The sequence below is a fragment of the Aquila chrysaetos genome, unplaced genomic scaffold (assembly GCF_900496995.4).
Source record: "Aquila chrysaetos chrysaetos unplaced genomic scaffold, bAquChr1.4, whole genome shotgun sequence".
In the NCBI taxonomy this organism is placed as follows: domain Eukaryota; kingdom Metazoa; phylum Chordata; class Aves; order Accipitriformes; family Accipitridae; genus Aquila; species Aquila chrysaetos.
The window spans coordinates 181,248-207,482 of record NW_024470389.1 but is presented as its reverse complement, the minus strand read 5'-3'; the positions used below and the strand labels follow the sequence as shown (position 1 = coordinate 207,482).

The following is a 26,235-nucleotide window of genomic DNA, read 5'->3' as shown; positions in this document are numbered from 1 at the left end:
ACGGCCAACCGGGCGTCCTCCTCGACCCACTCACAGGTCTCGATGTCGGCCGACGCCAACCTTCCCGGTGGCCCCGAAATGGATCCGGATGAACTTGCCCTGGAGAGCAGGAGATGGAGGGCGCCGCCTTCCGCGCGTCCCGCCCCGTCGTAGACCCGCCCCGTCGTAGACCCCCCTGTCGTAGACCCCGCCCCGTCGTAGACCCCGCCCCACTCACGAATCGGGACGGTTGTCGTTGCGGACGGTCTTGGCGTTGCCGAAGGCCTCCAGGGCGGGGTTGGCCTGGATGATCTGGTCCTCCAGGGTGCCCTGTGACGGGGGGGCGGGACACACGGACAATGGGGTGGGGCCGGGCGTGGACACCCTTGGGGGAAGCTCCCTGCCGGGGAGGGGGCGTGTCCCGAGGACCCACCTTGCTGCTATTGGCCGCCTCCTTCTTGCGGTCGCCGATGGCGGCGATGCTGGCGAAGTATTGGATGACCCTCTTGGTGTTGACCGTCTTCCCCGCCCCGGATTCTCCGCTGGGGGGGCGACGGGAGATGTTGGAGAACATCCCGGCGGCTTCTCCGACCCACCCCACCGCTATGGGGCGGGGCCTCGGGGGGCGGGCCCTCGGGGTGGGGGGCGGGACTTACGTGATGAGGATGGACGGTTCTCTCGGTCTGGCGGGAGAAAGAGGAGGAGGAGAGGAGTGAGGTGGGACGAAGAGGGGGAGATGTTTGGGGCCTTGGGGTCGAGGTTCTCCAGCCCCCCAGGGGAGGAGCAGGTCTAGGCCGGGACCCCTCTTTTGGGGCGGGGTCTCCTGGTTTGGGGTCCCGGGGGAGGTCCCTACCCGTCAGCATGTTCTGGTAGGCGTTGTCGGAGATGGAGAAGATGTGGGGCGGAGCTTCACTCCGTTTCTTGCCCCGGTAGGCGGCCACCACCTCGGCGTTGTAGAGGCAACCACTTGTAGGGGTTGACCGTCACGCATAAGAGCCCCGAGTAGGTCTGGAGAAGGGGCAGGTGGGTCGGGCCACCGGGTGCCGCCCCACCGGGAGGGGACGTCCCGGGTCTGGGGCCCGAGGGGGGGTGGCGATGGGACATCCTGGGTCTGGGTGGCCCGGGGTCCGGGGGGAAATGTTGGGTCTTGGGTTGGGACATCTTGGCTCTGGGTGGCTTGAGGGGTCTTGGGATGGGACATCCTGGGTCCAGGCATGGGACTCTTGGGTCTGGGTGGCCCTTGGGGTCTTGGGTTGGGATCATGGGTCTGGGTGGCCCGAGGGGTCCGGGGTTGGGACATCTTGGGTGCAGGGATGGGACATCTTAGGTCTTGGTGGCCCTTGGGGTCTTGGGTTGGGACATCCTGGGTCTGGGTGGCCTGAGGGGTCCGGGGTTGGACATCTTGGGTGCAGGGATGGGACATCTTAGGTCTTGGTGGCCCTTGGGGTCTTGGGATGGGACATCTTTGTCTCTAGGTGGCCATTGGATTATTGGGTTGGGACATCTTGTGTCCATGGTTTGGGACATCTTGGCTCTGGGTGGCCCACGGGCATCTGGAGAAGGGCCACCAGGTTCTAGGTGACCCATCGACTCTCGGAAGGACCATCCAGTTCTGGGTCCCGCAAGAGCTTTAGGGCAGGGTCACCAGCTTCCATCCAGCCCCTGCTATGGAGAAAGCCCCGCCCCGTTCCCGGGTGCCCCAGGGCTTGTGGAAGGCTCACGTAGATCATCCAGGCGGCGTAGCGCTCCTTGAGGTTGTAGAGGACGGCGGGCTCGTGGAGGAAGGTCAGCATGGCCATGTCCTCGATCTTGTCGAACTTGGGGGGTTCTGCTGGTGGAACGTCGGCCTCCTTCACCGTCACCGTCTGCGGGGGGGGACGCACAGGACACACCCACGCCCCGGGGGGGGTTGGGGGGCGCCCCATAGGCTGGGGGACGCTCTGGGGGTGGGGGTGGTGTCCCATGGGTTGGGGGGTGTCCAGTGGGTGCGGGTTGTCCTCATGGTTGGGGGTCTTCCATGAGTTGGGGGGTCTCCCATGGTTGAGGGATCTCCATGGGGGGGGGGGGGTGGGGTCCTCATGGGTTGGGGGGTCTCTATGGGTTGGGGAGTTCTCTTGAGATGGGGGGTCTTCCATGAGTTGGGGGGGTCTCCATGGGATGGGGTTGTCCTCATGGGTTGGGGGGTCTCCCATGAGTTTGGGGGGTCTCCCATGGGTTTGGGGGTTCTCCATGGGATGGGGGCTGTCTTCATGGGTTGGGGGGTCTCCCGTGGGTTGGGGGGTTCTCCGTGGTTGTGGGGTTGTCCTCATGGCTTGGGCATCTCCCATGAGTTTTGGGGTTCTCCATTGCTTGGGGGGTTCTCCCATGAGCGGGGGGTCTTCCATGACTTTGGGGGGTCTCCCATGGGTTGAGGGATCTTCCATGGGGTGGGGGGGGGTGTCCTCATGGGTGGGGTGTCCTGATGGGATGGGGGGGTCTTCCATGGGTTGGGTGGTGTCCAGTGGGTGCAGGGTTGTTCTCATGCTTTGGGGGGGTCTTCCATGGGTTTTTGGGGTCTCCATGGGATGGGGGGTGTCCTCATGGGTTGGGGGGTCTCTATGGGTTGGGGAGTTCTCCTTGAGATGGGGGGGTCTTCCATGAGTTTGGGGGGTCCTCCAAGGGATGAGGGTTGTCCTCATGGGTTGGGGTGGTCTTCCATGGGTTGGGGGGTTCTCCATGGGATGCGGGTGTCTTCCATGGGGGGGGTGTCGTCATGGCTTGTGGGGGGCAGGGCTTGGGGGGCTTCCATGAGTTTGGGGGGTTCTCATGTGATAGGGGTTGCCCTCATGGCTTGGGGGCGTCTCCCATGGGTTGGTGTCGTCCTCATGGCTTGGGGGGTCTCCCATGAGTTTGGGGGTTCTCAAGGGTTGAGGGATCTTCCGTGGGTTGGGAGGTGTCATGGCTTGTGGGGGGGGCATGGCTGTCTCCCATGGCTTGGAGGGCGCCCCCTATGGGTTGGGAGGTCCCCCCATGGGTTCTCCCCCCCCCCCCCGGGTTGTCCCCTATGGGCCTGGTTGCCCCGTCCACCCCCTCGCCCCCCCAAACCCTCCCCCCCCATTAACCCTTGCCCCCCAAACTCCCCCCCCACCCCTCCCCATTAACCCCGGTGCCCCGGCTCCTCTTCCCACCTCTCCCAGCTCGGTCTGGACGGTGACGGTCCCCCCCCTGCCGCCCACACCCGTCCCCGGACGAACTCCTGGGGGTGGGGGACGAAGCACTCGCTGCGGGGGTCGAAGGGCCGCGTCTGCGCCGCCAGCGCTCCCGCCGCCTGACGCAGGTACGGGGCTGCCGCCCCAGCGCCGCCGTCGCCGCCTCTCCATCCTGACCCACGGCGAGGCCCCGCGTCACGGGGGGGGCCCCTACGGCCGCGGGACGGCCCCATAGCGCCCAGCCCCCCCCGCCCCGACTCCCCTCCGGGCGGAGACCCCAGAGACGAGCCGGGACCCCTACAGCCACCCCAGCCCCACAAACAGACCTTCTCCTGCCCCATAGCGATGCCCGGACCCCCAGAGCAACGTCTGGCCCCATAGCGACGTCTGGCCCCATGCCCGGACCCCTACAGCCACCCCCAGCCCCACAAACAGACCTCTCCTTGCCCATAGCGATGCCCGGACCCCCTATAGACACCCCAGCTCCACAAAACGACCTTCTCCTGCCCCATAGCGATGCCCGGACCCCCAGAGCGACGTCTGGCCCCATGGCGACGTCTGGCCCCATGCCCGGACCCCTATAGCCACCCCCAGCCCCACATGCAACCCCCCCCCCCCCCGCCCCATAGCGATGCGCCGAGCCTATAGCGACGCCTGCCCTATCCCGACCCCCCCCCCCCGAAGCGCCCAGCCCCACGGCTGCCCCACGGCGCCGTCCTCACCTGCAGCCTGTGGGTCTGGCAAGTAAGCTGGAGGGAGCTGGGGGGGGCGTGGGGAGGGTGAGGGGCTGCGCCCCATGGATGCATGCACCCCATAGATCCTGCGCCCCATAGATCCCAGTGCCCCATAGTTCCTATGCCTTATAGACCCTCCTGTGCCCATAACCCCCCGGCACACCATAGCCTCCCTGTGCCCCATAGATCCCCGTGCCCCATAGACCCCCTTTGTGCCCCATAGCCCTCCCTGTGAGCCCCACAGCCCCCCTTTGTGCCCCATAGTCCCCTGTGCCCCATAGATCCTTATGCCTTATAGACCCCCTTTGTGCCCCATAGCCCCCGGGTGCCCATAGATCCCTGTGCCCCATGGATCCCTGCACCCCATAGATCCTTGTGCCCCATAGATCCCTGTGCCCCATAGCCCCCCTGTACACCCCATATCCCCCCTGTGCCCCATAGATCCTTATGCCTTAGAGACCCCTTTGTGCCCCAAGCCCCCCGTGCCCCATAGCCCCCCTGTACACCCCATACCCCCCCATATCCCCCCTCTGCCCCCCAGATCCGCACCCCACATCCCCCCCCACCCTCCTCTCTCTCTCTGCCCCCACGCCGGGACCTACCGCGGCCCTCAGCCCCCACGGCCTTTATAGGGCGCCGTGGGCAGGGAGGGGGGGAGGAGCATTCCTGGGGGGGGGCTGATAAGGGAGGGGGAGGAGGGGAGGGGGGGCAGCCCCCCCCCCCCTTCCCAGCCCCACGGCGTCCCTCTGGGGCTCCAGGCATGCGGGCCCCACGTACCCACCCTGCAGCGTGATCTATGGGGCAGAGCGAGGGGTGGGATGTGGGGGGTGTCTGTGGGGCTGGACGTCTGGGACCCCTATGTGGGGGTGTCTGTGGGGCTGGGACGCCTCATTCCCCTATGTGTGGGGTCTCTATGGGGCTGGACCCCCTGGGACCCCGACATGTGGGGTGTCTATGGGGCAGGGACGCCTCATTCCTCTATGTGTGGGTGTCTATGGGGCTGGGACACCTGGGACCCCTATGTGGGGGTCTATGGGGCTGGGACGCCTGGATGCCTGATGTGGGGTGTCTATGGGGCTGGGACGCCGGCATCCCTGGCCAATGTCCCATCACCCGCGGGGGTGGTGACACCTCGTCGCTGCCAGGTCTATATCGGGACATGGTGGGGGGATTCGTATCTCGTTCCCCTCCCGAACGAGGCGCCGTGGGCCGGCCGTGGGGCTGGGATGGGAGCAGGAGGAGGAGGGGGGGGGCTGGCAGCCGGCCCGAACACGGCGTCCACTTTGTCATCGGGGAGGTGACAAGTGTCCCCGGCGAGGTGACACATTCCCGCGGGGGGGGGAGGCCGAGCCGAGTCCTCCCCCCCTTGTTGCCCCATAGAACCCCCCTCTGCCTCATAGATGCCCTAGAGAGCCCCATAGATGCCCTAGAGAGCCCATAGATCCCCTATAGAGCCCACAGATGCCCTATTGAGCCCATAGAGACCCTATAGAGCCCCATACAGCCCTTATAGGGCCCCATAGATGCCCTATACTGCCCACAGAGATGCCCTATTGAGCCCATAGAGACCCTATAGAGCCCCATACAGCCCTTATAGGGCCCCAGAGAGACCCCATAGAGCCCCTATAGGGCCCCATAGATGCCCTATACTGCCCCACAGATGCCCTATTGAGCCCATAGAGACCCTATAGAGCCCCATACAGCCCTTATAGGGCCCCAGAGAGACCCATAGAGCCCCTATAGGGCCCCATAGATGCCCTATACTGCCCACAGATGCCCTACTGAGCCCATAGAGACCCTATAGAGCCCCATACAGCTTATAGGGCCCCAGAGAGACCCAGAGAGCCCATAGAGCCCCTATAGGGCCCCATAGATCCTATATAGAGCCCCACAGATGCCCTATAGAGCCCACAGAGCCCCCATAGAGCCCACAGAGCCCCCATAGGGCCCCACCGAGACCCACGGGACCCGCCGGGGCCCCTGTGGAGCCCTCCCCCCACGGCCGCGGTCCCGCGTCCCCCGGGGTCGGTCACGGGGCGGCGAGAGCGGGGGAGGGGACGGACCCGGGGGGGGCGGGGCGGGGAGGAGGAGAGGATCGGAGGCTCGTCGAGGTCGGACGAGCCCGTCGAGATCACCGAGTGCCCCGGGCAGCCCGGTCCGGCGGCTGACCGCCCTCGCGGCAGGAACGTTTTTCCCCGAATCCGACCCAAACCTTGCCCCGGCCGGCTCGCGGCGCTTCCTCTCCTACCCCGGTTACCGAGAGCAGAGCGCGGCACCCCCCCTCGCCGCGACTCCTCTCGGGGGCGTCGCGAGAGCGGCGAGGTCTCCCTCGGCCTCCTCTTCTCCCGAGCGAGCCGCCCCGGGTCCCTCAGCCGCCCCTCGCCGGCTTCCAGCCCCTTCTCCTTGCGCTCCAGCCCCTTCGCCAGCTCGGGCGCCCTTCTCCGGACGCGCTCCGGCACCTCGACGTCTTTCCGTAGCGAGGGGCCCGAAACCGAAGCCGGGGCTCGAGGCGCTCGCCTCGCCGGCGGTCCCGGCGCGTTGGCCGGAGAGGCGTCGCTCTCGGCGAGAACCTCTCGGTGACGTTAAATGAAGAATATGGCGCGCGTTTGTGTCTTAACGCTCCGGCCGTACGCTCCGGAAACCCCGATTTGCGCCGAGTTGTAGCCTCGAGTCGGCGCTTGTTTGGGTACCTTCGGAAAGGATTGTTCACTATTATTGTTCTCGACCGTTTTCCACGTCCTTTGCGCAACGATGGCAGCTTGGGCCGCGCCAACAGCGGCTGCTGTGCAAGCGGCCGCTTCTCCGCGTTGACAACGGGTTTTCGTTCGGCGAGTTCTCGGAGGTCGGCACACGGCGGTGAGTCTGCCCGTTCGCAGACAGCTGGACGGCGAGATAAATCTGTTAAATGTCTCTTTCAGAAAAAAGGTAGCGCTGCGCGGGGTCGGTGCGACCCGAGCGCGGGACCCGGCCCTCGGCCTTGGTGAACCTCGTACGATTGGCCTCAACCCGTGGGCCCAGCCTGTCCAGATCCCTCCGGAGATCCTCCCTACGCTCCAGGGATCGACCCCCTCCCTCCCAACTTGGCGTCGTCACAAACTTGCCGTGGGGTGCGCTCGATCTTCTCGTCCAGGTCATGGATAAAGATCATCCAGGTCATGGATAAAGATCATCCAGGTCATCGATAAAGATCATCCAGGTCATGGAAAGATCATCCAGGTCATCGATAAAGATCATCCAGGTCATGAGAAAGATCATCCAGGTCATCGATAAAGATCATCCAGGTCATCGATAAAGATCATCCAGGTCATGGATAAAGATCATCCAGGTCATGGATAAAATCATCCAGCTCATGAATAAGACCATTAAACAGAACCGGCACCACAACACCGGAGCCCTGGGGAACACCACTCGGACCGTTCCCAACCAGATTTAACTTCTTCACGCAACCCTTCTGGGCTCGGCCGTTCCGGCCGGCGTTTCACCAAGCGAAGAGGACACTCGCCCCGGGCCCGGAGCCGCCAGCTTCTCAAGGAGCATTGCCATGAGAGACGGCGTTCAACGCGCCGTGCTTGAAGTGCAGGTAGACAACGTCCACTGCCTTTCCACTCATCCGCTAGGCGCGGTCACATGGTCCCAGGAAGGAGCTCAGGTTGCCGAGCCCCCAGGAACCTGCCAGTTCCCTCAGTACTATTGGACGGATCCCGCCGGGTCCCATAGATCCCTGAGTGTCCAGACGGCGTAGGAGGTCCCTGACTAATTCCTCCTGGATGAAGGGGGATTGTCTTGCTCTTCATCCTCACCTTCCCGCTCAGGGGCGGGGTTGTACCCTGAGGATGACCGGTCCTCCGATTTTAAAGGACTGAGGCAAAGGCGGCGTGAAGCACCTCGGCCTCTTCCTCACCTCTGGTGGCGACGTCCCCTCTGTATCCATTAAAGGATAGATCTTCTCCTTGGGATTCTTTTTACTGTTAACGTATTGTAAAAACCTTTTTTGGTTGTCCCTTACGGCAGTGGCCAGATTAGTTCTAGCCGAGCTTCTGCACTTTCTAATTTCCTCTCTGCATGACCTCACAAGATCCCCGTACTCCTCACCAACTTGCCCGCCCTTTCCTCCGGAGATGATAAACTCTCCTTTTTTTCCTGACTCCCAGCAAAAGCTCCCCGTTCAGCCAGGCCGGTCGTTTCCTCGGCGGTTCGACTCGCGGCGCGGGAATAGCCTGGTCCTGAGCCGTTAAAGATTTCCTTCTTAAAGAACGTTCCATCCCTCCCGGACCCCTTTGGAGGGATGGTGGGACGTTCAGGAGACGGTGGGACGTGGGGAGATGGTGGGAAATGGAGGGATAATGGAGGGATGGTGGAGGGGGGAGACGGTGGGACTTGAGGGGATGGGGGATGTGGGAGACGGGGATGTGGGGAGAGTGGGACCTTCAGGAGATGGTGGGATGTGGAGGGATGGTGGGACGTGGAGGGATGGTGGGATGTGGGGAGGGTGGGGACCTTCAGGAGATGGTGGGACATGGAGGGATGGTGGGAGTGGAGGGATGGTGGGATGTGGGGAGATGGTGGGACGTGGAGGGATGGTGGGACGTGGGGAGATGGTGGGATCTTCAGGAGGTGGGACAGGAGGGATGGTGGGATGTGGAGGATGGTGGGAGTGGAGGGATGGTGGATGTGGGGAGATGGTGGGACCTTCAGGAGATGGTGGGACATGGAGGGATGGGGGACGTGGAGGGATGGTGGGAGTGGAGGATGGGGGATGGGAGGGATGTGGGACGTGGGAGGATGGTGGGATGTGGGGAGATGGTGGGACGTGGAGGGATGGTGGACGGGGGAGATGGTGGGATCTCAGGAGACGGTGGACGTGGAGGACAGGACGGCGTGGGGCAGACATCGGCACCTGCAGCGGGAGAAGCCGCATCCTTGGGAGCCAGTAGGTCCCAGAGGGCGATCCCCAAACTCTGCCCCACACGTGTGGGTCACAACCGCTGCCCCCCCACCCCCCAGGGCCCCGCCCTCCCTCCCCAGCCCCACATCTGCCCCCGGGCGTGTCTCTCCCCACGTGTGGCCGTGGGATCGGCGTGGGGCAGGTCATGGTCGTGTTGCGCCGTGGGGCAGGTCGAGATGCGCCATGGGGCAGGTCGAGGCTGTGGGGCACCGTGGGGCGCGCCGTGTTGCACGGCGGTCGGCCATCTTGTGTCAGCTCCGGCCATCTTGCGGATGCCGCACCGTGGGACCGTTGGCGTCACGCCGTGGGGCAACCCTCGCCCCCACCCCCCCCCCCCACAAACGCAGCCCCACACAAACCGCTGCTGCTTGACGGTTTTTATTGGCCCACCGAGGTTGGGGGGCCGGGAGGGGGGGTGTGGGGCAGTTAGGGGTCCGGGGGGACGGTTGGAGGGCCAGAGCTTCACTCCTCGTTGAGCCCTTCTGGTGGAGAAAGAGAAGAAGGGCGCGTGAGCGTGGGGCAAGGGGGGCGGCCGTGGGGCGGCCGTGGGGCGGCCGTGGGCGGGGGGGGAAGGTCCCCACCTTGGCGCCGATGTCGCGGCTCTTGGCCCGCAGCTTGTTGACCTGGGACTCGGCGATGTCGGCGCGCTCCTCCGCCTCGTCCAGCTCGTTGCTGCGCCTTGCGGAACTTGGCCAGGTTGGTGTTGGCCTGTTCCTCCTGGGGGGGGCGGAGAGGGCGGGGGGGGCGTCAGTGGGGCTGCCCCCCATCCACCCGTCCAGCTGTCCCGCCTGCCACCCGTCCAGCTGTCCTACCGGCCGTCCAGCTGTCCATCTGTCTGCGCTTCTTAGTGTTCCCTCTGTCCCACCATCCAGCCAAGCATCCCGCCTTCCAGCCCTCCAACCCGCCTTCATCCACCCAGCCATCCAACCAACCAGCTCCTCATCCAACCACCCACCCCACCAGCCAGCCATCCAACCAACCAGCTCCTCATCCAACCACCCACCCACCAGCCAGCCATCCAACCAAACAGCTCCTCATCCAACCACCCACCCCACCAGCCAGCCATCCAACCAGCCAGCTCCTCATCCAATCAACCATCTACTCAACCTTCCGCTCAGCCACCCAACCTTCTAGCCAGTTGTCCCACCTTCCATCCACTCAACCACCCAAACAGCCATCTACTCAACCTTCCATCCACCCGCCCAACCAACCAGCTCCTCATCCACTCAACCATCCACTCAACCATCCAATTAGCCATCTACTCAACCTTCTGGCCATCCACCCAACCATCCCACCAGCCATCCATCCACCCAACCATCCACCCAACCATCCGACCAACCATCTCCTCATCCAATCAACCATCCAACCACTCATCCACTCAACTTGCCACCCATCTGTCCATCCATCCACCCGTCCATCCATCCATCCAACCTCCTAGCCACTTGTCCCACCTTCCATCCATTCAACCATCCAACTAGCCATCTACTCAACCTTCCAGCCATCCACCCAACCATTCATCCACCCACCCATCCGTCCATCCATCCCCCCAACCACCCCTCATCCAGCCAGCCTTCTAGCCACTTGTCCCACCTTCCAGCCACTCAACCGGCCACCCGTCCCACCTTCCATCCGCCCAAGCAACCCGGGTTGGATCCTTCCATCCCGTCATTCAACCATCCACTCAACCATCCACTCAGCCATCCAACCAACCATCTCTCCCACCTTCCACCGATCCAACCAACCTTCATCCACCCCACCATCATCCCTCCATCTCTCCCTTGACCCACCCTCCCCACCCCTTCACCACGCCATGTCCAGGTCCCCTGGGACTTCCCCCGCCCTCTCCTGCGCCCCAGCCCCGCCCCCACTCCCCCCTAGGGGGTGGCCCCACGGCCGCCCCCCCGGCGCTCACCGCCTCCTCCGCCTGCCGCTTGTAGGCCTTGACCTTCAGCTGGAGCTTGTCCACCAGGTCCTGCAGCCGGACCAGGTTCTTGCGGTCCTCCTCCGTCTGCCAGGGGAGACACGTGTGGGTCAGGACCCGGACCCATCCGTGCTCCGGGGCACCGCGAGAGCAATTAGGGTCAGGAGACGATTAACGATGTTCTGGGGCGGGGGGAGCGGAACCCCTCGAGATCTGTGGGTCGCCTCGGCCATGGGGCAGAAGGTGGGGTTGACCCGCAGGGCGAAGGCGGCTTCTTGGCCCCGCCGAGGTCCCACGTGAGGTTCTGGGTCACGCAAAGACCCTGGGGATGCTGGGAGGGCGGGAGGCGGCCTGGGGGGCTCACGGCCACCGGGTCGACCGCGTTCTAGGTCGCGCTACGGCGTCGGACGTGGAGGCAGCGGGTGGGCTGGGTAACCCGCGTCCCCCCGGCCACCGGGTCGACCGCGTTCTAGGTCGCGCTACGGCGTCGGCCGGAGGTCGCTGCGGCCGCGGGGCCAGCGGGCGACCTTCCGGGCCGCCCCACCTGGTAGCTGAGCTCCTTGACGCGCCGCTCGGACTTGCGGAGGCCCTTGACGCTCTCGGCGTTGCGCTTCTGCTCGGCCTCCAGCTCGTTCTCCAGCTCCCTGACGCGGGCCTCCAGCTTCTGCAGCTGCTTCTTGCCCCCCTTGAGGGCCAACTGCTCGGCCTCGTCCAACCGCAGCTGCAGGTCCTTGATGGTCTGCTCCGTGTTCTTCTTCATCCGCTCCAGGTGGGCGCTGGTGTCCTGCTCCTTCTTCAGCTCCTCGGCCATCATGGCCGCCTGCCCGAGGAGAGAAGCGATGGCAGGAGGAGGCCCCGGGCGCCTTCTCCGTCCCCCCGGGCCGGACGGCGCCCGAGGCGCGGGTCCCCCCGCGGCACTCACGTCGGTGACGGCCTTCTTGGCCTTCTCCTCGGCGTTCCTGCACTCCTGGACGGCCTCTTCCAGCTCCGCCTGCAGCTGGGAGACGTCGCCCTCCATCTTCTTCTTCTGGCCGATGAGGCCGGTGTTCTGGGGAACAGAACGGAGCGTCCCGCGCCGGCCCCCCGAGCCCCCCGCCTCCGCTCTCGGCGAGCCGCCCCGGCGGCCGCCCGCGCCCCCGGGTTCTCCGGGGCCGGAGCGTCCCCGGACGGAGGCGAGCTCTCTCCTCGGAGCCGCGGGAGGTCTCACCTGCGAGTGGAGGAGCTGGACCCTCTCGCCGGCCTCGACCAGCTCCTGCTCGGCCAACTTGCGGGCCCTCTCGCTCTGCTCCGCCGCCGCCCGCAGCTCCTCCAGCTCCGACTGCAGGAGGCCGTTCCTCCGCTCCACGATGGCGACGTTCTCCTTCAGGTCCTCGTTGACCCGCGCCGCGTCGTCCAGCTGCAGCTGCGCGTCCTGCCGGGCGGCGCGGGGAGGGGAAGGCGGTGAGCGGGGAGGGCGGGGAAGGGGGGGGGCCGCCGCCGCGGGGCGGCGGGGACGGCGACGCCTCGCCTCCTCGGGGGCCGGCCGGCCGACGGGTACCTTGAGGTAGCCCTGCAAGGTCTTGACTTGCTTCTGGGCCTCGGCGGCCAGGCGGTTGGCGTGGCCGAGCTGGAGCTCCATCTCGTTGAGGTCGCCCTCCATCTTCTTCTTCAGCCTCAGGGCCTCGCTGCGGCTCCGGGTCTCGGCGTCCAGCGAGGTCTGCAGCGAGTCCACCGCCCGCAGGTGGTTGCGCTTGGCCTGCTCCGCCTCCTCGTCCTTCTCGGCCAGCTTGCGCTCGTAGTCCGCCTTCGCCTGGTTGAACTCCAGCTGGGCCCTCAAGATCTTGCCCTCCTCGTGCTCCAGGGAGGCCTGGGGGGCACGGAGAGGACGTCGGGGACCCCGGAGGAGACCGGGAGGAGACGGGGAGGCGCGGGGACGCGCCTCGGCTCACCTCGGCCTCCTCCAGCGCGGCTTGAAGCTCCAGCTTCTCGGCGTCCAGCTGCTTCCGCGCCTTCTCCAGCTCGTGGACGGTCTTGTGGCTGGCGCCCAGCTGCTCCGTCAGCTCCGAGATCTCCTCTGCGCGGGGGAGAGCCCGCCGGGTCACGGGGAAGGCGGCGGGGGAGAGCGGGGCGGGCGGGGGACGGACGCGCCCCGGGGTCTCACCTTGCAGGTTCTTGTTCTCCCTCCTGAAGGTCTCCAGGTGCTCGAGCGACTCCTCGTAGGCGTTCTTCAGCTTGAAGAGCTCGGTGCTGAGGGACCTGGCCTCCTTCTGCGACGCCTCCAGCTCCGTCTGCGACTCCTCGAACTTCTGCTTCCACTCGGACAAGATCTACGGGGACACCGCCAGGACCCTCGTCACCAGCTGCTTCCCCCACGAAGAGCCCTCTCGCCATCCTCCTCCTCCTCTCCCCAGCAATCTCCTGGTGGGACGTGAAGCTCTGCCGAGACACGGCCCTCGCAGTCGCCCGCCTTTCTTCTGGGCTTCTTCTCCTGCCCGTCTTTGGTGGGCACGATGGGTGGGCCCCGCGTCGCTCCGCCCCCTTCCCACCCTCCTCCTCCTCCCGCCCGTCCTTGGCGCCCCCAACCTTGTCGAAGTTCCTCTGCTTCTTGTCCAGGGCGGCGGCGGCCGCGTTCGACCGCTCCAGGTCCGCCATCAGGTCTTCGATCTCGTTCTGCAGCCGGTGCTTGGTCTTCTCCAGGGAGGAGCACTTGGCGTTGACCGCCTCCACCGCCTCCTCGGCCTCCTGCAGCCGCTGGGCCAGCTTCTTCCTACCGGGCGGAAAGCAGGGGAGAAACCCGCGCGTGACCCCGCCAGCCCGGCCGCTCGGTCGCCCGCGAAACGAAGACGCTTGAGGGGAAGGCGGCGGGAGGACGCGTGAGGGCCGCGGGCGGTCTAGGTTGCTCGAAACGGGTTTTGAGGTCCCACGTTGGGCTCGAGACCTGCCCCGCGTGAAGCAGCCCGACGTGCCGGGCGGTGGCTGCTTGAGGGAAGAGGGGCGGTGGCGGCCGGCAAGACCAAGCGGGCGCCGCCACCCACGGGAGAGCCTCGGCGTCCGTGGGGAGGTGACTCACTTGGCCTCCTCCAGCTCCTCGGTGCGCTGGATGGCGTCCGTCTCGTACTTGGTCCGCCACTGCGCCACCTCGGAGTTGGCCTTGGAGAGCGAGCGCTGGAGCTCGGCCTTGGCCTCCGTCTCCTCCTCGTACTGCTCCCGCAGCAGGTCGCAGTCGTGCCGGGCCGACTGGAGGGCGTGGGCCAGCGCGTTCTTGGCCTGGGGCGGGGGGCGGCGAGGAGAAGGTGGGACCCCCGGGTCCACGTCAGCTGGAGCCCTCTTGGGGTTCTCCAAGCCACTAAGAGCTGGTCTTCATCTCCCCGACCTTCTGTAGACCCTAACCCAGCCTCCTCTGGACCAACCCAACCTTCCGTAGACTTCTGTAGAGCCACCCAGCCTCCTCGGGACCAACCCAACCTTCCGTAGACCTTCCGTAGACCCACCCAGCCTCCTCGGGACCAACCCAACCTTCCGTAGACCTTCTGTAGACCCACCCAACCCACTCTGGACCAACCCAAACCAACCTCGACCTCTCTAGACCCGCCCAACCGTCTTTAGGCCGGCCCGGTTTGACTTCACCCGCTCCGATGCCGCCCGACCGCCTGCAGCCCAACCCAACCGCCTCCCAGCCGACCCGCTCGGCTCAACCCGTCCGCCGTTAGACCAACGCCACCCCGACTCAACCGCCCTGGGATGGAACCGCCCAACCCACCCAAGGCCGAACGTGACTCCTTTTGGGTGCTACCGCTAGGAAGGAGAAGGAGACCTCGTCCCGGGGCCCCCCTGGAGACGCCCTGATCTCGGCCGCCCCCCAAAACTGACCTTCATCTCCTCCTCCAGCTGCCTCTTCAGGTCCTCCATCTGCTGGGTGTAGGACTGCTTGCCCCTGGTGAGCTGCGAGATGAGGGCCTCCTTCTCCTCCAGCTGGCGGGACAGCTCTCCTGCCGAGGTACGGGAGGTCTTTAGGGGCAGGGCGGGGGCTGGAGATGTGGGGCGGGGGCTGAAGAATGTGGGGCGGGGGCTGAAGATGTGGGGCGGGGGGTGCCGCGGGTCACGTCTCCCACCGTTCTCGGTCTGGAGCTTGGCCCGTTGGTTGCTGGTGTCGTTGAGGGCTCGTTGGGTCTCCTCCAGCTTGGCCCGGTGCTCGGCCGCCTGGTCCTCCATGGTGCGGGAGACCTTCTCCATGCCCACCTTGGAGGAGCAAAGGACGGAGCGGGGGGATGACGCGGGAAGCTGCGGGCCACGGTGGAGATGAGACGTCCGCCTCGGCCGCCTCCTACCTTGGCCTTGATCAGCTGCTCCATGTTGGAGCCGACGTCGTCCAGCTCCAGCTTGAGCTCGCTCTTCTCCTTCTCCAGCTTCTGCTTGACGCGCTGCAGGTTGTCGATCTGCTCGCCGAGCTCGGCCACGCTGTCGGCGTGCTTCTTGCGCAGCGCGGCGGCCGTGGCCTCGTGCTGCAGCGTGGCCTCCTCCAGGTCGCGCCGCATCTTCTGGAACTCCGCCTCCCGCTTCTTGTTGAGCTCGATCTGCACCGAGGTGGCGCCGCCCGCCTCCTCCAGCCGCTCGCTGATCTCCTCCAGCTCCCGCGACAGCTCCGAGCGCAGCTTCTCCACCTTGGCCCTGCCCGTCCGCTCCGCCTCCAGCTCCTCCTCCAGCTCCTCGATCCGCGCCTGTGGTCCGGGGACAGGGACAGCGTCGTCGGGCTCGACTCCGCCCAACTCATCCGCTCGCCTCAACCCAACCGGCTGGAGACTCTTCAACCTAACCGGCTGGAGACTCTTCAACCCAGCCCAAGCAGCTGGACACTCTTCAACCCAACCAGCTGGAGACTCTTCAACCCAACTATCTTGATACTGTTCAACTCAATGCAGCTCAACTCAACAGCTGGAGACTCTTCCTCTCAATTCAACCCAACCAACTGGGGACTCCTCCTCTCAAGTCAGCCCAGCCAGCTGGAGACTCTTCAAACCAACTCAAGTCAACCCAACCAGCTGGAGACTCTTCAACCCAACTAGCTGGATATTCTTCAACTCAACGCAGCTCAACCCAACCAGCTGGAGATTCTTCAGCCCAACTAAAAGTCAACCCAACATTCTGGAGACCCTTCAACCCAACTAGCTGGATCCTCTTCAAGTCAACGCAGCTCAACCCAACAGCTGGAGACTCTTCATCGCAATGAGCTGGAGAGTCTTCAACCCTCCTCAACTCAACCCAAGCAGCTGGAGACTCTTCAACCCAACCCAAGCAGCTGGAGACTCTTCCTCTCAAGTCAGCCCAACCACCTGGAGACTCTTCAACCCAACTAAGGTCAACCCAACAGGTCGGAGTCTCTTCAACCCAGCCCAACCAGCTGGAGGCTCTTCAGCCCAACCCAACTGGGGGGAGACTAGATCTCTCACCTGCAGCTCTTTCAGCTTCTTCTGGAGCTGCAGGGCCAGCGCCTGCTCGTCCTCCATCTTGCTGTTCTGCTGGTGGATCTCAAACTCTTTCCTGCAGAGGGAGGCGGAGAGCGCTGAGGTCCCCGCCTGCGCCCCCTGACCGGCTCGGACTGGGGCGGGAGGTCCAGCCTCACTTCTTGAGCTTCTCCTCCAGCTGCTGCTTGTCGTTCTCCAGATCCATGATGTTCTCCTGAGCCAGCTTCAAGTCGCCTTCCAGCTTCCTCTTGGCCCGTTCCAGGTCCATCCGGATCTTCTTCTCCTGCTCCAGGGAGCCTTCGAGCTGCGCGGAAACACAGAAATGGGGAAGAAACCGCCGCTTTTCCTCACCTCTGCCCCGGGAAGCTCCTCAGCAGTGCCTGTGGTGGACCGGCCCACACTCACGTCGTCCGCCTGCTGCTCCAGCTTGACTTTGGCCTTCGTCAAGGTGTTGACCTTGTCTTCCTCGGCCTGCAGGTCGTCCAGCGCTTGCTGGTGAGCTTCCTGCAGGGCCTTCTTCTCCTTCGTCAGCTTGGCGATGGTCTCGTCCAGCCCGGCCATCTCCTCGGTGAGGTTCTTGACCTGCAGGAGGAGCAACGTCAGGCCTCCAGCTCGGTGCCAGACGGTAGGGTAGACCTGGGGGAGGTTGCTGTTGGCCTTGGCCAATGAGGCCACTTCGGTGCAGGAGAACCCAACCAGCCTTGGGTCTTCTTGATGTCGCCCAACCCAACCAGCCTTGGGTCTTCCCAACCCAACCAGGCTGAGTTGAGTGGAGTCCCCTCAGCTCGGGGTCGAGGCCTCTCCCCGCCCTCACCTTGTTCTCGGTGGCGTGTTTCTCCTTCTCCACCTTGGCCAAAGTCAGCTCCAGGTCATCGATGTCCTTCTTTAGCTCCGAGCACTCGTCCTCCAGCTTCCTCTTCTTGGCCGTCAGCTCGGCGTTCATCTCCTCCTCGTCCTCCAGCCGCTCCGTCAGCTCCTTCGCCTTGGCCTCCAGCTGGATCTTGTTCTTGATCAGCTGGTCGCAGCGCTCCTCGGCGTCGTTGAGGTTGTCCTGCTCCTGCGTTGGGGCGGCGGGTGAGGCGCGGCGGCCCCCGGCGGGGCGGCGGTCGCCCCCTCGACGTGGTTTTGGGGGGTGACCTCACTCACGGCCTGCACTTGGAGCTGAAGGTCGTTCTTCTCCTGCAGCAGCGAGACCATCTTCTCCTCCAGCTCCTTCCGCCGGGCCTCCGACTTCTCCAGGGCCTCCTTCAGCCGCCCAAACTCCTCCTTCATGGTCTGCGCCCGAGCCCAGGAGACCGATAGCGACGTCCCATCCCCTCCAAGGCGTGCCCTTGGTCGTCCCAACCCGCCCGGCCCGGGACCCCCCTCCCACCTGCATCTCCTTCTCCGTCTCGGCGCTCTTCAGCAAGGGCTTGATCTTGAAGTAGAGCTTCATCCACGGCCAGTTCTTCACCCCCATGAAGGCCCTGACGTTCCACTGGATCACCAGCAGCGCGTCCCTACGGCGGGGACACGGGCGCCATGGACCCGGTGACCCGCCGGAGGCCCCTCCCCGAGCAGAAAGCCCCGCCCCCCCCCCTCACCGACGCTCCAGGATCTTCTTGAACTCGATGCGCATGAGCTGACCCCGGGCCTGAGCCTGGATGCGGGTGATGATGCGAGAGAGGCGCTCGTCCCGCATCTCCTCCAGCAGCCCCAGCAGCCCGGCCTTGAAGAAGACCTGGGGGAGGAAGGAGGCGGGTCGGTCGGGAAGGGTTGGCGGCCGGCCGGCCGGAGCGCGGGGCGGACGGAAGGAGGGAGAGGGCTGCCGCCGGGCGGGCGGAGACGGGGGCGGTGGGACCGCGAGGTCCCCGAGCCACCTCACCTTGGTGTGCCGAACTTGTACTGGTTGTGGTCGATGTCGATGGAGCCCAGGAGCTTCTCGGCGCCCTTGCGGCTGTCGATGAACTGCCCCTCGGGGATGGCCGCGGGGTTCAGGATGCGGTACCTGGGGGCGGGAGAGGGCGGGACGGCCCCGAATCAGCCCCGGCGGGGTTGTCCGCCCCCTCCCCGCGCCCCACGGTCCACGTCTACTACCGCTGGCGGAAGTCCCCCGTAGAGGATGCGGTTGGGGAAGCCCTTGCGGCAGATGCGGATGCCCTCCAGCACCCCGTTGCAGCGGAGCTGGTGCATCACCAGGGGGTTGTCCATCACGCCTGGCGGGGGGGGGCAGGCGGGTGGGGTCAGCCGGGAGCCACACCCAGCGCCCCCGTCCCCGTCCCCGCCCTTCTTTCCTCTCACCCGGCGCCTTCCGCTCGTTGGGGATGAGGCAGCGGACGAAGTGGGGGTGGGTGGTCTTGAGGTTGGCCATCAGCTTGTTGAGGTTCTCCTGGCGAGGAGGGAGGAGAGAAGGGGCTGAGCAGCGGGCCAGCAGGGGAGGAGCTGGCGGGGCGGCGGGAGCGTCGTCCCCGCGGGGGGGTCGTCCTCCCTCTGCCCCACGGCAGGCCCGCCGCGTAGGGCCCTCACCCGGTGCAGGGCGGAGACGGTCTGGAAGGAGGAACCTTTCTTCTTGGCGCCTTTCCCCTTCCCTCCGTCACCGCCTGGGGAAAAGAGGGGTGGGGTGAGGCGGGAAAGGAGGCGACTCTCGGGGGCGACCGTCTTCTCCAGCCACCCGTCTCTCCACGGCCCCGCCGCCCGTCCACCCACCGGCGTCCGCCCCGGCGTAGTTGGAGAAGAGGTTGGCCAAGAGCTTGAGGGCCGACTTCTGGTAGAGCCCCACCACCGTCTCGTTGAGGGGGTCCTTGTTCTTCTCCAGCCACCCCAGGATGTTGTAGTCCACCGTGCCGGCGTAGTGGACGAGCGAGAAGTGGGCCTCCGGCTTCCCCTTGACGTTGCGCGGCTTCCCAAAGTTGGCCGACTTGCCCAGGTGGTTGTCGTAGAGCTTGGCCTTGAAGGTCATGTCCGAGGCCTTGGGGAACATGCACTCCTCCTCCAGGATGGACATGATCCCCATGGGCTGGGGAGGAGACGACCTCGTCGGCCACGGAGGACGCCCAGCGCCACCCAGCCGGCCGCCGCCGGGGTCCCTGGCGAGCTCCGCCGGGAAGGATCCTTCTCCGGGAGCCCCCTCCGCCCCCGGGAGGCCCGGGGGGAGGCGGTACCTTCTCGATGAGGTCGATGCAGGCCTGGAGGTCCATGCCGAAGTCGATGAACTCCCACTCGATCCCCTCCTTCTTGTACTCCTCCTGCTCCAGCACGAACATGTGGTGGTTGAAGAACTGCTGCAGCTTCTCGTTGGTGAAGTTGATGCAGAGCTGCTCGAAGCTGTTGAACTGGAGGGAGGGGACGGCCCAGAGGGTCAACGTGTCGCCCAACGGGATCAACGGGGTCACCGCAACACCCAACGGGATCAAGGCAACACCCAGCGGGATCAATGGGGTCACCGCAACACCCAACGGGGTCAACCGAACACTCAATGGGGTCAACCAAACGCCCAATGGGGTCAACGGTATCAACTCAACACCCAACGGGGTCAACCGAACACCCAACGGGGTCAATGGGATCAACTCAACACCCGACAGGGTGAACGCGACGCCCAAAGAGGCCGAATTTCCACCAGAGGTCCACGGGAAGCTTAAGGAGATGGCCTCAACACCCAAGCGGAAGAAGCCAACCCCCAGGAAGAGCGACCCAACCACCCCGCGGCCCCCTCAAGCCTCACGTCGAAGATCTCGAAGCCGGCGATGTCCAGCACGCCAATGAAGTACTGACGCGGCTGCTTGGTCTCCAGCGAGTTGTTGATCCTCACCACCATCCAGTTGAACATCTTCTCGTAGACGGCCTTGGCCAGCGCCCCGATGGAGTAGTACACCTGCTGGACGTTCTGCCCCTTGGTGACGTACTCGTTGCCCACCTTCACCCGAGGGTGGCACAACCCCTTGAGGAGGTCGGCCGAGTTCAGCCCCATCAGGTAGGCCGACTTGTCGGCGTCTGCAGAGCACGGAGAAGACGAGGCGCGGTCAGGTGCCGCCTCGCCCCCGGCTCGGAGGAAGCCCGGGGACCCCGAAACCCGCGCGTCCTCCCCGCCCCACCTTCGGTGCCGTCCGGCTCCGCCTGCTCCTCCCGTTGCTTCTGCTTGAACTTCATGTTGCCGAAGTGCATGATGGCGCCCGTCAGCTTGTAGACGCCGGCCTTCTCCTCGGCGGTGAAGCCCAGGACGTCGAAAGCGCTCTGCGGGGCGGGTGGAGGGGGGTCGGGAGAGGGCCCGGCCGCCCCCACCGCCGAGCCCAGGGGACGTCCGTCCGCTGGCCGCTGTCTGCTGCGCCCTTCCCGTCTTCCTGCTCGTCGGCCTGTCCAGCCGTCCACTTGAAGGACTCATCCATGGACACATCCATCCATCCACGGACTCCTCCATCCATCAACGGACTCCTCCATCCATCCATGGATACATCTGTCCGTCCATGGACTCATCCATCCACCCATCCATTCTTTTGAGGACTCCGTCCATCCATGGACTTCTCCATCCATCCATCCATGGAATCATCTACCATGGACTCCTCCATCCATCTAGGAACATCCTCCATCCACGACCCTCCATCCATCCGTAGATACATCTGTCCATTCATTGACTCATCCATCCATCCATCCTTCTGAGGACTCTTCCATCCATCCATGGCCTTCTCCATCCATCCATCCACGGACTCCTCCATCCACACATCCATGGACTCGTCTACCCATGGACTCCTCCATCCATCTAGGAACTCCTCCATCCATCCATCCATCCACGGACTCCTCCATCCATCCATCCATCCATCCTTCCGAGGACTCCTCCATCCATCCATCCACGAACTCCCCCATCCATCCATGGATACATCTGTCCATCCGTGAACTCATCCATCCATCTATGCATCCTTCTAAGGACTCCTCCATCCATCCACAGACGACTCCACCCATCGATCCACAGTCATCCATCCATCCATCCATCCTTCTGAGGACTCTTCCATCCATCCATCCCCGGACTCCTCCGTCCACCCGAGGACCCGCCCACCCAAGGACTCGCCCATCCCCCTCCGCCTCCACCCACCCCCCCTCCTCACGTCCCACCTTCTGTCCCTCACCCACCTCCTCCCCTCCACCCGCCCGCCTTCCGCCGCCTCAACTCTCCACCCGGCCCTTCGCCTTCTCCTCGGCCGCGGGATGTCCGCCCGCCCGCCCGCCCCGCCGCTTACGTCGGTCGCCAACAGCTCTTCCGCGTCGTCGATGGAGGCCACGGTCACCTCTCCTTGGGAGACGTAGCTGTAGTCGTAGGGGTTGTTGGTGACGAGAAGCATCTCTGCTCCGCGGTGGCCGAGGACGGAGACCAAAAAGGAGCGTTTCCGGCGGCCCAACGGCCCCGAATCGTCCTCGGTCGCCCCGAGGACGCGCGGACGGGCGCAGGAGAGGAGGAAGGAGAAGACCCGGCGCCGAGCGCGGCGCCGACCCTCCGCCCGACTCACCCAGCAGCTCCGGCTTCTTGTTGGAGAGGATCTGGTAGAAGATGTGGTAGTTCCTCTCGGCCTTCAGCTGGAAGATGACGCGGGACTTCTCCAGGAGGTCTGGGGCGGGGATGGAGAGGAGGTGGGCGGGGTTGGGAGGAGGAGGCGGACGGACGGACGGACGACGGCCAACCGGGCGTCCTCCTCGACCCACTCACAGGTCTCGATGTCGGCCGACGCCAACTTCCCGGTGGCCCCGAAATGGATCCGGATGAACTTGCCCTGGGAGAGCAGGAGATGGAGGCGGCCGCCTTCCGCCAGCGCGTCCCGCCCCGTCGTAGACCCCGCCCTGTCGTAGACCCCTCCCCGTCGTAGACCCCCGCCCCCACTCACGAATCGGGACGAGTTGTCGTTGCGGACGGTCTTGGCGTTGCCGAAGGCCTCCAGGGCGGGGTTGGCCTGGATGATCTGGTCCTCCAGGGTGCCCTGGTGACGGGGGGGCGGGACACACGGACAATGGGGTGGGGCCGGGCGTGGACACCCTTGGGGGAAGCTCCCCGCCGGGGAGGGGGCGTGTCCCGAGGACCCACCTTGCTGCTATTGGCCGCCTCCTTCTTGCGGTCGCCGATGGCGGCGATGCTGGCGAAGTATTGGATGACCCTCTTGGTGTTGACCGTCTTCCCCGCCCCGGATTCTCCGCTGGGGGGGGCGACGGGGAGATGTTGGAGAACATCCCGGCGGCTTCTCCGACCCACCCCGCCGCTATGGGGCGGGGCCTCGGGGGGGCGGGCCCTCGGGTGGGGGGGGCGGGGACTTACGTGATGAGGATGGACTGGTTCTCTCGGTCTGGCGGGAGAAAGGAGGAGGAGGAGTGAGGTGGGACGAAGTCGGGGGAGATGTTTGGGGCCTTGGGGTCGAGGTTCTCCAGCCCCCCAGGGGAGGAGCAGGTCTAGGCCGGGACCCCTCTTTTGGGGCGGGGTCTCCTGGTTTGGGGTCCCGGCGGGAGGTCCCTACCCGTCAGCATGTTCTGGTAGGCGTTGTCGGAGATGGAGAAGATGTGGGGCGGAGCTTCACTCCGTTTCTTGCCCCGGTAGGCGGCCACCACCTCGGCGTTGTAGACGGGCAACCACTTGTAGGGGTTGACCGTCACGCAGAAGAGCCCCGAGTAGGTCTGGAGAAGGGGCAGGTGGGTCAGGGCCACCGGGTGCCGCCCCACCGGGAGGGGACGTCCCGGGTCTGGGGTGGCCCGAGGGGGGGTGGTGATGGGACATCCTGGGTCTGGGTGGCCCGAGGGGTCCGGGGTTGGGACATGTTGGGTCTTGGGTTGGGACATCTTGGGTCTGGGTGGCTTGAGGGGTCTTGGGATGGGACATCCTGGGTCCAGGCATGGGACATCTTGGGTCTGGGTGGCCCTTGGGGTCTTGGGTTGGGACATCCTGGGTCTGGGTGGCCCGAGGGGTCCGGGGTTGGGACATCCTGTGTCCAGGGGATGGGACATCTTGGCTCTGGGTGGCTTGAGGGGTCTTGGGATGGGACATCCTGGGTCCAGGCATGGGACATCTTGGGTCTGGGTGGCCCTTGGGGTCTTGGGTTGGGACATCCTGGGTCTGGGTGGCCCGAGGGGTCCGGGGTTGGGACATCCTGTGTCCAGGGATGGGACATCTTGGCTCTGGGTGGCTTGAGGGGTCTTGGGATGGGACATCCTGGGTCCAGGCATGGGACATCTTGGGTCTGGGTGGCCCTTGGGGTCTTGGGTTGGGACATCCTGGGTCTGGGTGGCCCGAGGGGTCCGGGGTTGGGACATCTTGGGTGCAGGGATGGGACATCTTGGGTCTTGGTGGCCCTTGGGGTCTGGGGTTTGGACATGTTGGGTCTTGGGTTGGGACATCTTGGCTCTGGGTGGCTTGAGGGGTCTTGGGATGGGACATCCTGGGTCCAGGCATGGGACATCTTGGGTCTGGGTGGCCCATGAGGTCTTGGGATGGGACATCTTGGGTCCAGGGATGGACATGTTGGTTTTGGGTGGCCCATGGGGTCTGGGGTTGGGACATCTTGGGTCTGGGTGGCCCATGAGGTCTTGGGATGGGACATCTTGGCTCTGGGTGGCCCGAGGGGTCCGGGGTTGGGACAGCCTGTGTCCAGAGATGGGACATCTTGGCTCTGGGTGGCCCTTGGGGTCTTGGGATGGGACATCCTGGGTCTGGGTGGCTTGAGGGGTCCAGGGTTTGGACATCTTGGGTGCAGGGATGGGACATCTTAGGTCTTGGTGGCCCTTGGGGTCTTGGGATGGGACATCTTGGCTCTAGGTGGCCATTGGATTATTGGGATGGGACATCCTGGGTCCAGGGTTGGGACATCTTGGCTCTGGGTGGCCCACGGGCATCTGGAGAAGGGCCACCAGGTTCTAGGTGACCCATCGACTCTCCGGAAGGACCATCCAGTTCTGGGTCCCGCAAGAGCTTTAGGGCAGGGTCACCAGCTTCCATCCAGCCCCTAGGCTATGGAGAAAGCCCCGCCCCGTTCCCGGGTGCCCCAGGGGCTTGTGGGAAGGCTCACGTAGATCATCCAGGCGGCGTAGCGCTCCTTGAGGTTGTAGAGGACGGCGGGCTCGTGGAGGAAGGTCAGCATGGCCATGTCCTCGATCTTGTCGAACTTGGGGGGGTTCTGCTGGTGGAACGTCGGCCTCCTTCACCGTCACCGTCTGCGGGGGGGGACGCACACGGACACACCCACGCCCCGGGGGGGGTTGGGGGGGCGCCCCATAGGCTGGGGGACGCTCTGGGGGTGGGGGTGGTGTCCCATGGGTTGGGGGGTGTCAGTGGGTGCGGGGTTGTCCTCATGGGTTGGGGGGTCTTCCATGAGTTGGGGAGGTCTCCCTTGGTTGAGGGGATCTTCCATGGGGTTGGGGGGGGTGTCCTCAATGGGATGAGGGGGGTCTCTATGGGTTGGGGGAGTTCTCCATTGAGATGGGGGGGTCTTCCATGAGTTTTGGGGGGTCTCCATGGGATGGGGGTTGTCCTCATGGGTTGGGGGGTCTCCCATGAGTTTGGGGGGGTCTCCCATGGGTTTTGGGGGTTCTCCATGGGATGGGGGCTGTCTTCATGGGTTGGGGGGGGGTCTCCCGTGGGTTGGGGGGTTCTCCGTGGGTTGTGGGGTGGTCCTCAATGCTTGGGGCATCTCCCATGAGTTTTGGGGGTTCTCCATGGCTTGGGGGGTCTCCCATGAGCTGGGGGGTCTTCCATGACTTTGGGGGGTCTCCATGAGTTTGGGGGGTTCTCAATGGGTTGAGGGATCTTCCGTGGGTTGGGAGGTGTCGTCATGGCTTGGGGGGGGGCATGGGCTGTCTCCCATGGCTTGGAGGGCGCCCCCTATGGGTTTGGGAGGTCCCCCATGGGTTCTCCCCCCCCCCCCCCTCGGGTTGTCCCCTACGGGCCTGGTTGCCCCGTCCACCCCCTCGCCCCCCCCAAACCCTCCCCCCCTACATTAACCCCTTGCCCCCCAACTCCCCCCCCCCACCCCTCCCCATTAACCCCCGGTGCCCCGGCTCCTCTTCCCACCTCTCCCAGCTCGGTCTGGACGGTGACGTCCCCCCCCTGCCGCCCCACCACCCGTCCCGGACGAACTCCTGCCGGGGGTGGGGGACGAAGCACTCGCTGCGGGGGTCGAAGGGCCGCGTCTGCGCCGCCAGCCGCTCCCGCTCGCCCTGACGCAGGTACGGGGCTGCCGCCCCCAGCGCCGCCGTCGCCGGCCTCCTCCATCCTGACCCACGGCGAGGCCCCGCGTCACGGGGGGGGGCCCCTACGGCCGCGGGACGGCCCCATAGCGCCCAGCCCCCCCCGCCCCGACTCCCCTCGCCGGGCGGAGACCCCCAGAGACGAGCCGGGACCCCTACAGCCACCCCCAGCCCCACAAACAGACCTTCTCCTGCCCCATAGCGATGCCCGGACCCCCTACAGCCACCCCCAGCCCCACAAACAGACCTCTCCTGCCCCATAGCGATGCCCGGACCCCCAGAGCAACGTCCTGGCCCCATAGCGACGTCTGGCCCCATGCCCGGACCACTACAGCCACCCCCAGCCCCACAAACAGACCTTCTCCTGCCCCATAGCGATGCCTGGACCCCCTATAGACACCCCCCAGCCCACACACAGGCCCCCCCCTGCCCCATAGCAATGCTCGGACCCCCATAGCAATGTCTGACCCCACGCCCAGACCCGCATAGTGATGCTCTGACCCCCAGAGCGACGTCTGGCCCCATGCCCGGACCCCTACAGCCACCCCACCCCACCCACACGCAGAACCTCTCCTGCCCCATAGCGATGCCCGGACCCCCCAGAGCGACGTCTGGCCCCATAGCGACGTCTGGCCCCATGCCCGGACCCCCATAGCCATGCCTGGACCCCTATAGCCACCCCCAGCCCCACATGCAACCCCCCCCCCCCCCGCCCCATAGCGATGCGCCGAGCCTATAGCGACGCCTGCGCCCCTATCCCAGACCCCCCCCCCCGAAGCGCCCAGCCCCACTCTGCCCCACGGCGCCGTCCTCACCTGCAGCCTGTGGGTCTGGCAAGTAA

General features: G+C 65.5%; 1 protein-coding gene across 1 annotated transcript; it reads right to left on the bottom strand.

Moving 5' to 3' along the window:
- Window positions 1–7,514: 7,514 nt before the first annotated feature.
- On the bottom strand, window positions 7,515–25,944 carry LOC115338137 (myosin-6-like). The gene is given in 42 exon segments (XM_030006579.2): window positions 7,515–7,622; window positions 9,428–9,517; window positions 9,519–9,563; window positions 10,759–10,854; window positions 11,312–11,587; window positions 11,690–11,815; window positions 11,975–12,178; window positions 12,305–12,613; window positions 12,696–12,820; window positions 12,908–13,073; window positions 13,330–13,513; window positions 13,817–14,013; window positions 14,617–14,735; window positions 14,859–14,985; window positions 15,075–15,464; window positions 16,194–16,284; window positions 16,367–16,512; window positions 16,614–16,790; window positions 17,023–17,265; window positions 17,355–17,483; window positions 17,581–17,707; window positions 17,792–17,936; window positions 18,080–18,195; window positions 18,285–18,301; window positions 18,303–18,403; window positions 18,489–18,576; window positions 18,714–18,787; window positions 18,894–19,203; window positions 19,349–19,519; window positions 19,909–20,177; window positions 20,279–20,417; window positions 21,416–21,519; window positions 21,683–21,781; window positions 21,880–21,943; window positions 22,055–22,147; window positions 22,252–22,360; window positions 22,480–22,507; window positions 22,676–22,832; window positions 24,218–24,334; window positions 24,336–24,362; window positions 25,219–25,459; window positions 25,928–25,944. Coding segments are annotated over 41 exon segments (5,904 nt in total). The 5' UTR covers window positions 25,420–25,459; window positions 25,928–25,944.
- Between the last annotated feature and the right edge of the window lie 291 nt (window positions 25,945–26,235).